Below are 11700 nucleotides of genomic sequence, written 5' to 3'. Positions count from 1 at the left end.
ACTATAGGTGATATTGTATATGATACAATATTAAAACTATAGGTTATATGTTATATTTGATATAACATATAATTTAATATATATTATATAATAAGTTAGTTGTCATGTTAATATATATTAAATTAAATTAAATTAAATTAAATTAAATTAAATTTATTTATTTAAAATTAATTTAAATTAATTAAAGGAGGGAGTTGTATCTCCCTCCCCCATATTTCTCTCCATTTTTATGATAGTGGAAAACAAGGGCTTGCAGAATGCTTCTTCATGTTCATCCTACAAAAAGAAAAACACAGTAGAGTTCTGTGTAAAAAAAAGATAGAAAAAAATTTCTTTGCTTCATTTTCTTCTCAATTTTCCCTTCCCTCTCAATCCAAAATCACCAGAGCCTACACCTCCTAGATTCTCACCAGAGAATACTGAGATCATTCTGATGGTCGTGCCTAATTGGTCATTTCACAGTTCGTGATTTACACAAAGGAGAAGGATACGTGAAGAAAGTCTTCAAAGATAAGGGTTTTCTGAAACCCTAATTAATTCTTCTGTTTTTTTATGCATGTTGTATTTTTTTTTTTTTTTTGTTGCGTTAAAGGCATATTTTTCTTGTTTTCTGTAAAATTATCAATTCTGAAAAATTGGGTTTGGGATGATGCATCGTTTTACTCAAGGACCCTTCATTGAGATCCTTCACCATGGGCCTAGCTTTTGGGCCCAATTAGTTGGATTTAGGATTGATTTGACATTTTGGTCAAATTCAGCCATTTTTTTTGGCTTAGTTGAACTTTAACCCAAATAATAATGTCAAGTTTGGTCAAATTAATCTTATTTGATTCAACAGTCATGATGAAACCACGTGACGTCATTGGAATTTGTTTTTAACTTCAATTTGGGACACATGTCAACTCTTAATTGATATCAAATTTGATGATTTGGAATTTCATCATGAATGACGTGGCAATTTGTGATTGGCCAAAAATTTCTAGTTTCATCTTCTTGATTCCTTAATTAATGAGATTTAGTTGGACTTTAATGATAAGGATGTTGATTCACCTTCTTCATTCAAGCAAGATTTAGGTTTGCCTTAATTGTAGAGGTGTTGATTCTTTCTTCTTCATACTCAATTTTTGACTTTTTAAAATGACATTTATTAAATTTGGTGGATTGCATTTAATGCATTATTATGGTTACAAATCTTCATTTTTTCGTTATTTTAAATACATACAATTATATTACAAATATATATGAGGTTATTTCAAATGAAGTAGATTTAAGGTTTTTATATAATATATATTCCATATTTTAATTTTAGACTCGTTTCTATTGAGTTTTATATTCCACATATTTTGTCATATATACACATGTTGATTTAGTTATTTTGTAAATATTTACCTCATATTATTTGTTATATATTCTATATTTTAATTTTAGTCTCATTTCTATTGAGGTATATATTTCACATACTTTGTCATATATATACACATTTATATATAGTTATTTTGCAGATATATACCTCATATTATATACTACAAATTAGACTATAAACTAAGTTAGATGACATCATCAAATTATTTAAAAAAAAAACCAAATTCATAATGTTCAAATTCTTAAGCTAGTACTCTGAAATATATCAGTAATCTTATTTTCCCCTTACAATAAATATACAAATATTCGATTGTATATTTAACATATACAATATACAGTTGGATATCACAACTAACTAGTATATGATCAGATGGCGAAGAAGAAATGGAAGAATTAAAGAGAAAGGATGAAAACCCTAATCAATTGCGGGTACGTGGAGATGAACGATTTTTTTTTCCTTTTTTATCTTTTCTTTAAAAAAACATGGAAGAGCTCATAATTCTAAATAGACCATAACATTTATGTACATAATCAACCAATTAAGTAATATCTAAAATTAGAGGTGTACATGGGTTGGGTTGGGTTGGGTTGTCGGGTTATAACTTATTTTTTTATTTTTAATGAAAAATATGTAAATTTATATACAACACATGACTAATAACTAAAATCTCATAAAATTGAAGGAAATCGGACACGAGGATTTTCATGAGCAATGGAATGATCGTTCCAAATTTCAATCGTATTTGAACAACAACAATTATAATCAAGAAACGGAAACATACAGGCTATGCACTAAATGAAATTACGGCATATTTTTCTATAGATCAAGGGATAGAATTATACATACCTTTGAAGACTCATCTTCAATATCCTTGATCACGAACACTCGAATAGACTCCATGATAACTTGTAGAAATACAAGTTATTGTCTCTCAAAAGTTGGAACAATTAGGGTTTTTAATGATAAAATCTCATCATTCTTAGAGAAAACGCATGGAATTATTCAAAAAACTACCAAACTCATACAAAAGAGTGTTTATTACTGAAAAGTTGTGTCACAGGGGGGGCTGTTCTCCTTTGTCAACGCTACTAAGGACTGGGGCGATCACTAACGCATAATATTGCAGGATTTCAACAAAGATTCTAAGTGTCGCAGGCAACATCGACGCATAGGCATGCGTTAGAGGGGTTTCAACGCAAGAAGGATTCATAGATTCAGGCTGTTTGTGTCAAATCACCACTTGCAAGCATGGGCATTTGCAACTGGTGGCGTCTGAAAAGTGTTTGAGTGTCAGGCGACTGACCAGGGTATGGAATTTAATGTTGTCCCATCTTCAAGCTAATGAAGAACAACGCCTATAAATAGAAGAAATCCCACCAGATGAAGAGATTAGCTCATTTTGTATAATTCTGAAATTTAGAGACTTGAATTGTGTTGTTGTGACAAGAAGAACACAAGAAGGAAGAGATCCACCCCCACCATCGATCAAGGAGTGAAGAAAGCTTAGCTCGAGAGAGAATTTTCTTCCATTTCTTCTACAAGTTGGTTGTACACGAATTTAAATTGAGCCAAAGAGGACAAGAGATTGTACTCTGCAACATGACTCTTTTCTTTTCATCCCAATTCTAATTCTCTTCATCTCATTTGATTGAGTATTGATCTTGTAAAGACAATCTGTTTCTTTATGAATTCACATATTTGATCTACTATACTTCGCTACTATTTATTTCTTGCCTTACGTTAGATGCATCTATAACTTCATGCAAAGTCCATTTCTAAACACCTAAGCCAACTAAATCACTTGGTAAAAGCTACTTTAGCTTGAATTATTCGAGAGAATAAGCAAGCGAGCATTAAGTTAGAAACGTTTAGTACATCTAGAGATAGAAGCACTAGTGTTTTATTGTATTCCATGACAACGCATAAATCCTGGAGATAGGAAATTGTATGGCATTCGCATTGAGAAGTGCTAAATAGAAAGTAAGCAGAAATCTAACGCATAAACAGAGATAAACAAATCATTTCCATCCGCATCGCATTCTTGTACGTGTACATTTCACTTAGATCAACGCTTACCACTTACATTGAACACCATTTTTACACTACCCCCCTGTTTTCTACTTGACCTTTTTGTACCTTCTTGCACGCACAAAGCAAACTTAGTGTAGATATTCCAAATTCACTTAGGATACTTCTACATTAGATGCAACGCAAGCTCTACGTTAGCTTTAATCTAAATCCCTGAGTTCGACCTGGACTTACTAAGAACCTAAATTGGATTTATACTTGGATCTGATTCATGAAAACTTGAATGCATAAAGAGGAGTGTCACGCGTCCCTTCATGCATCACTAACGCATCATCAACGTATCACTCACATTTGCACTCTTTTTCCAATTTCCTCATACAATACACTCCTAAGCTCGATATCATGAATTGAACGAACAAGTTTTTGGCGCCGTTGTCGGGGATTTAGCAACAAAACTAACCAAAAATTTTTCTTGTATCTTTTGTAGGAACCTTAGAGCCAAGGGACTATTACGAGCTAAGCCAAAGCTTGTAAGCGTTTATGAGAAGGGAAAACACTCCTGAACTCATATACGGCCCCGAAGTTGAAAGGACCTTCCGACGAAGAAATCGATCTAATCGTCGCCATAGGTTAAGGCAATAACTACTTAGACAGCAAATCGGGCAACAACAAATGGCGGACGAGCAAGGAAATCATAACTTAGTTCAATAGCTAGCCCACGCGGCTCAGAATCCTATCATAATGGCAAATAGTAGTATGCGTCCCATACAAGAGTATGTGTCTCCTGTGTTGTATGATTTCTCACCAGGGATCATATATCCCACGCCAGATGGGTCAAGATTTGAGATGAAATATGTGATGTTACAAATGCTTCAAATAGTTGGCCAGTTTGGGGGTGCTCGTGGAGAAGACCCTCACGCCCATATGAAACGTTTCCTGGAGAAGTGCAACTTGTTTGTGATTCCTGGGATCACCCTAGAAGCTATCAGGCTATCTTTATTCCTATATTCTTTGTGTGATGATAAACAGCAAGGAGCGAGTTCTTTGGAGCCTGAGGAGATAACGACCTAGGAAAAGTTAGTGGAGAAATTCATGCAGAAATATTTCCCACCCACCACGAATACAAGGAAGTGGAGAGAAATAATGAACTTTGAGCAAGAAGAATTCAAAATCTTGAGTGACACATGGGAGCGCTTTAAAAGACTGGTCAAGAATTGCCCCAATCACGAACTAAACTGTCCAGATGGAAACCTTTTATGGCGGATTGAACATAGCATCTCAAGTGGCAGCCGACGCAGCTGCAGCTAGCGGTATCATGGACAAATCTTACAACGAAGCTAAGGAAATACTGGACCCCATTGCCAAGCATAATATGGAATGGGTAGATGACACTTATGATGCAAGAGCAGATAGGAGGAGACAATCTCAAAATGTGAACTCTGTTGATTCTAACGCAATAGTCACGCTCTCTGCACAAGTGGCTACCATGACAAATCTTTTGCAGAATATATCACTGGGGAACGCATCAAACCCGCAAAAGGTAAATCAGGTGGAAACATTTGTATAGCCCATGATTAGCTGTATAGGTTGTGGAGATCCTCATTCTTACATTGATTTCCCACATAATTCGCAGTCGGTATGCTTTATTAAAAACAACCCATTCTCGAACACCTATAATCCCAGATAGAGGAACCATCCAAATTTCTCTTGAGGAGGTTTGATGACGGGAAATTAGATGTCAATTTACTCGATAACTAAAATCCCTTGGATACAATATGCGATGCATGTTCTTAAGGTATGTGTTGATAGTCATGCGTCGATGGTCATGCGTTGGAATGACTATGCGTTAATAAATGTATGTGATGACCATGCTCCTGTCACAAGTTTTCTTGTGCTCACGCCAAGTATAACGCAAACGCAAGTTTCTCGGGTGATCCGAGGTCGAACTCAGGGACTTGTAGCAAAATGAATGTGGTAATGTGCATGCGGCGGTTTGAATAAAAGAATGATGGAGGGGTTTCTACACTAACACTACTCCTACTCCTAGCTAACAGACAACGCAATGAGAATATGAAAGAGAGGTAGATACACGACAACTCTTGACATGAAACAAATGAATGGGAAAAATAGATAAAATGTGGGGATGATTTCATTGCAACCCTTAAGAGTGACCGCAAGGTCAACCTTAGTCAACGTAAGCCATGCGATCATGCTACACACACTAAAAGCTTAAATCTAGGACGTATGCGGTGTGTATGCATAAATGTCGAGATGACCGTATACAGCCACCATATCCTACTTCCTGGACGCAGCCATTATCCTCTCTGTAGGGTGCATACGCTGTGTAATAACAAACAGAGCTTATTTTTAAGTCTCCATTCTTGCTTATGCAAACCTAATCTAGCCCTCTCAAGCATCGATTCTAACCTAGCTCTCTCGAGTCCTAGGTTCTTTCTTTAGACTCTCTTTCGAGCAGCTCTAAAGGTGTGATGGGCGCATACATAAGACAAGGTAACCGCATGAACTTTGCTGACATAAGATTATTCCTATCTCTAGTGAACAATGACTTACATTGCTTAATGCGGCCAACCACTTACCCTTTCCGGCAGTTAGTTGTTGCTGACTTTACTTATAGACAAGCATTGTGTTAGCCTATAGACAAGCGTTGCTGCAGCTTCACACTAAGCAAATAAGGTTACTCACACACTCATGCAATGCACACCTCTCGGTGGTTTGCTACATGCTTCATATCTCTAATCCATATGACTAAATATGTGATACTCTAGCAATCTCACTCAGAGATGAAATGAAAGTTAAAGATGCTAAGTAAAGAGGGTGGAGATGGAATTGAAGGAACACAGAAATGCATTGAAAACGTAATGTATTAATTCCTTAACCACAAAATGTATACAATACAATGTAAGAAAAGAAAAGAAAATGAAATGACCGGCTGGAAGGAATGACTTACTTCCAGCGGATGTGCGTCAAAGCTGCCGGTGGTGCCATGGATGAGCAGCGGAGCTGACTCTCATGAGATCTAGCTCTGGTCGAGGGCTCCGGTCGTCACTCTGAATGGAGGAAGGAGGTGAAGAACTCCCAAGCGTCTTCTCATACATTTGCCTGGATCACAAGGATCCGCCCTAGGCGAACCTCAAGCGAAAACCTTGGATTCAACCTTGGGCGAAAACCCTGAATAACTTGAATTTCTGCTCATCGACTTCTATTTATAGAGCTTGGATCGTCGATAGCATTAATGGACTGCTCTGAGTCTGACATTCGGCGCGTTAGTCCTTTTCTGAACCTTTGCCGCTAACGGCGTGGTAGATGAAATGCCAACATCATCTTTTGATTTTTCCAAGGTAGATACGTTGATGCGTTCATTCCACCAACCTTGCGTTGATCCTTTTATCATGCGTTATCGGTAGCCGCAATCATTTAGTGACCGCATTCGCTTAATACTGCAACTCTACATGATGACTGCATTCGCTTGACGAGCGTAACTCCCATGCGATGGATGCATACGGCTGATTACCGCAACATCCATGCGTTAATCGACGCGTTCGCCTTTGCGATGGAGAGTTTCTCCGCATGCAGTCGTCTATGCGGTGGTCCGGTTTCCGCGTTTGAGTCCACTTCCTGCATTAGCTACAAAAATAGAACATTGAACGCATAATAACGCATAATAGCGGGTTAGCCAAGATTCTTTAATGTTGAACGACGAAAGCTCATTTTCTCATGAATTCCTAGCACAATTTTCGCATATTCTGCTTAACAACCTTCATAATTCTAAGTAAAAGGCCTAAGATGACATGCATTTCTACATGTCATCAAGGTCACCAACAAGAGCAACACTAACTAGGGTAAATCAGCAACATAGGCAAGGACCGCCACCTGGATTCCAGCCATCATAGTAGTTGCACCAACATGCGTCGAGTTCAGCTTCTTCGCTTGAAAACCTCTTAAAGGAATATATCGCCCAGAACGATGCATTGCTAAAAAGCCAAGCGTCATCCATTAAAAATGTGGAGATACAAGTGAAGCAAATTGCTGGTGAGCTAAAGAATCGGCCGCCAGGAGTCTTGCCCAGCAATACGGAAACCCCAGGAAATAACAACGATAAGAGCAATGTCATGCGGTGACATTGCGAAGTGGCAGACCTCTTGTAAAAGGAATCGTGAACCCAAGAACCAACAATATTTCAACTGAGCACACAACACACCCGAAGGCATTGAAAGATCAAGAAGAATGGACACCAGAATCCAAGCATGTCTAACGCAGGAGAACCTGCGGTGCAACTAAAAGCACCATTTCCCAGACGCATGCTGAAGAAGAATGATGAGTAGCAGTTTAAGCATTTTCTTGAACTTCTGAGGCAACTGCACATTAATATCCCACTTGTAGAAGCCTTAGAACAAATGCCAAAATACATAAAATTTCTGAAGGATATTCTGACGAAGAAGAGAAGAATCAGTGAGACAGAAGTAATTGCTCTAACACGGGAGTGCGATGCGTTAGTCAGCAACAAATTACCCAAGAAACAGAAGGATCTGGGAAGCTTCACAGTCCCATGCTCAATCGGAGGGCTAGACGTGGGACATGTACTGTGTGATCTGGGAGCAAGCATCAACCTCATGCCCCTCTCAATTTTCAAGAAATTAGGAATTGGTGAAGCACAGCCCACCTCTGTAATGCTTTAACTCGCTGATAAAATTATCATATATCCTGAAGGAAAGATTGAGGATGTTCTGGTGAAAGTTGACAAATTCATATTCCCAACGGATTTCATCATCCTTATGAAGTAGACATGGATGTACCAATCATTCTTGGACGCCCCTTTCTTACCACTGGGAAAGTACTAATAGACGTGCATAAGGGAGAACTGTCCATGCGCATAGATAACCAGGAAATGAAATTTAATGTGTTAAATGCATTAAAATTTCCGGATAATGAAGAATTTCAACTTAACAAAATAGAATTGCCAGAAGAAGAAGAGGACCAAGTTTGTGAGGTCTTTGCGTTGGAAGAAACCATGAAGAAACTCGAGCCGCCAAGTTTGAGTGAGCGGCAAATGAAGCCAGCGCGTCCATCATTGGAGGAACCATCAGAAATAGAATTGAAACCTTTACCTGACCATCTTAAATATGCTTTTCTTAGATTAAATAACACTTTACCTGTAATTATTTTAGCTAATCTTTTCGAGCCCAATGAATGTTCTCTTTTGCAGATGTTGCAAAAACACATGCGGGCAATAGGATGGACGCTGGCTGACATCCGTGGCACTAGCCCATCATACTACATGCACAAAATTAGGCTAGAAGATGGGAAGACTGGATCAATTGAGCCTCAACGTAGGCTAAATCCCATACTGAAGGAAGTAGTAAAGAAAGAGATCATTAAGTGGTTGGACACAGGAGTAATATATTCTATCTCCGATAGCAGCTGGGTAAGCCCAGTTCAGCATCCCTAAAAAGGGAGGTACAATAGTGATAGTCAATAATAACAATGAACTCATCCCTTCAAGGACTATCACGGGTTGGCGCATTTGCATGGATTATAGGAAACTCAATGCGACGACCAAGAAGGACCACTTCCCTCTCTCCTTATTGACCAGATGCTTAACCAATTAGCTAAAAAGAAATTATATTGTTTTCTAGATGGATACTCTGGCTACAACCAAATTCTTATCGACCTGGAAGATAAAGAGAAGACGACATTCATATGCCCATTTGGAACATTCACTTTCAAACATATGCCTTTCGGACTGTGTAACGCACCAGGAACGTTCCAAAGATGCATGATGGCAATTTTCTCAGATTTCCTTGAATAGACCGTTGAAGTTTTTATGGGTGTCTTTTCAGTTTTTGGAGACTCCTTTCAATCGTGCTTAGACAACCTAGAGGTCATCCTTGCACGATGCGAGGAAACGAATCTTGTGTTAAATTGGGGAAAATATCACTTTATGGTGACTGAAGGTATTGTTTTGGGCCACAGGGACTCTAAAGTCGGACTAGAAGTTGATGAAGCTAAAGTTGATGTCATAGCCACTTCTTCCGCCATCAAATGTGAAAGCATTATGAAATTTTCTAGGACATACATGCTTCTACAGAAGGTTTATAAAAGGGTTATCTCAAATTGTGCGTCCTCTGAGCACACTATTAGAAGCGAACTGGCCCTCTGTATTTAATGATGACTGTCGCAACGCATTTGAAACATTGAAGTATGCATTAACTACAGCTCTGATTCTAATAGCACCGGACTGGACGCAACCCTTCATTCTGATGTGTGATGCAAGCGATGTTGCAGTTGGAACCATGTTGGGGCAGAAAAAGGGGAACTTGATACACCCCATCTTCTATGCGTCAAAAACTTTAAACGACTCTCAGAAGCATTACACAACTACGGAGAAGGAAATTTTGGTTGTAGTGTTCGAAATTGAAAAATTTAGATCTTATCTAGTTGGTGCGTCAATAACCATATACACAAATCACTCGGCCATTAAGTTCCTGATGAGCAAGAAGGACGCAAAACCAAGGTTAATCAAATAGGTGCTGCTCTTGCAAGAATTCGACATTGACATTAAGACAGAAAGAGGACTGAAAATCAAGTGTCTGATCACCTGTCAAGATTAGAGAATCAGGAGATACAGGACCAAGAAGATGAAATCAGAGATGCATTTCTTGATGAAGGCTTATTCAAAGTTGAAGATAGGGAACCATGGTACGCAGACATTGTTAATTACTTAACCACCAAACAATTCCTTTAGTACTTCAATTCTCAACAAAAGAAATGGCTGGTTCATGACAGCAAATTCGATTTTTGGGATGAACCATTTCTTTACAAACAAGGTCCCAACTCCATCATGCGTCGGTGCGTTCCAAAAGGAGAGATACAACGCATCCTTGCTGTGTCATGATTCTCCTTACGGAGGTCATTTTGAAGGGCAAAGAATCGCTGTAAGGTTCTCCAAAGTGGATATTTCTGGCCTACCCTCTTCAAGGACATAAGGGAATATGCTCTCAAGTGCGACCCTTGTCAACGCACAGGTAATATATCCTCAAAGGATGTAATGCCTCTGAACAATATACTTGAAGTCAAATTATTTGATGTATGGGGCATCGATTTTGTGGGACCTTTCCCTCTGTCTTGTGGTCAACAATACTTCTTGCTGGCAGTAGATTATGTATCAAAATGGGTGGAAGCTGTGGCGTGTGCCAAGAATGATGTGGCGACTGTTTCAGAGTTTCTCACCAAGAATATTTTCACACGCTTTGGAACACCGAAGGCATTGGTGAGTCACGAAGGTACGAACTTTATTAACCGCATCATTTGGAAATTACTTGTTAAATACAATGTCAGGCATTCCAAGACTGCAACATACGAATGTTTGAACTCAGCGATCTCCAAGATCACAAACAATTGGCAACCACCATACAAACACCGCGAACTCAACGAACGACCTCCACAAAACCTCGACTATGTCGAGTTGAGTACAACACCACCACAATGGCTACCTTGGTATTCTCGGTATGAGAATCTATAAGTGTGGTCTCTGTGTAGACTTGGTTAGAGGACGAGACCAGAGGAAGAACAATCGTGTAAACGATTGAGCAAGTGGGAGATGACAAGTTTATCATATAGATGATGCCCAATCGTTTAGAAGAAGCTCTGCGATTGTTTAGCAAAAGCTCCACGATCGTTTAGCTAATTGGCTAGCTGAGTGACTATCGTATAGAAACACTCCACGATCGTCTAGTCTCTCTTCAGCTGTCATTTAGTAAATCTCATTTACTTGACAGCCACTGTGAGTCTTTCCAGAATAGAAACTCTCAAAATCATCAACTACTAAATTTAGGAAAATATTTTTTTCTTTTATCCCACGGTTACCACGAAACTACCAATAACCTCCCACTTAATTGGTTATTAGAGAAAAATAGATAATTATCCAATAATTAATATTATTATAAATACATATGATAACCAACTTACCATACTATATTTATAACCTATAGTTTTAACATTTCATCTCATGAAACATATACCATAGCTCCTTTTCTATTCCATGGTCCTTATTGTAAATCTCATTTACCTTAATCCTCTACTAGATGTATCCCATACATCATACCGATCATATCATATATAATCAAATTACCTCTTGTCAATTTGAACATTTCAAATCAACACCAAGAACTGATCCTCAACTTGAATCTATTGAGCTACCAAGGGGACCTTATGGACCTGTAACTCGAAGCTCCAACGATACTCGAATAATTGACTAAACTCTTTAATCACGAGATCCACCATCCGTTAAC

The 11700-nt window shown here is 38.4% G+C and overlaps 1 protein-coding gene across 1 annotated transcript; it reads left to right on the top strand.

Moving 5' to 3' along the window:
* The first annotated feature begins 8195 nt into the window (after positions 1 to 8195).
* Positions 8196 to 11196, top strand: LOC150033521 (uncharacterized). The gene is made up of 5 exons (XM_090306437.1): positions 8196 to 8834; positions 9219 to 9567; positions 9973 to 10108; positions 10331 to 10679; positions 11188 to 11196. The coding sequence occupies exons 1-5, from the start codon at positions 8196 to 8198 to the stop codon at positions 11194 to 11196; spliced, it is 1482 nt and encodes a 493-aa protein (XP_090162563.1).
* The last annotated feature ends 504 nt before the right edge of the window (positions 11197 to 11700 follow it).

This window comes from Benincasa hispida, chromosome 10 (assembly GCF_027475165.1).
Source record: "Benincasa hispida cultivar pf3 chromosome 10, pf3_genome.v1.1, whole genome shotgun sequence".
In the NCBI taxonomy this organism is placed as follows: domain Eukaryota; kingdom Viridiplantae; phylum Streptophyta; class Magnoliopsida; order Cucurbitales; family Cucurbitaceae; genus Benincasa; species Benincasa hispida.
The sequence above is the reverse complement of the archived record's forward strand: the minus strand, read 5'-3'. Positions and strand labels throughout refer to the sequence as shown.

What these genes read in the sequence shown, in the direction of transcription:
- LOC150033521 (XM_090306437.1), top strand. Translation starts at nt 8,196, where the DNA reads ATGGATGTACCAATCATTCTTGGACGCCCCTTTCTTACCACTGGGAAA. An exon ending in TAGAAGCGAACTGGCCCTCT is followed by an intron (nt 9,568 to 9,972) that starts GTATTTAATGAT and finishes ATTGACATTAAG; the next exon opens with ACAGAAAGAGGACTGAAAAT. An exon ending in GTTGAAGATAGGGAACCATG is followed by an intron (nt 10,109 to 10,330) that starts GTACGCAGACAT and finishes GTCATTTTGAAG; the next exon opens with GGCAAAGAATCGCTGTAAGG.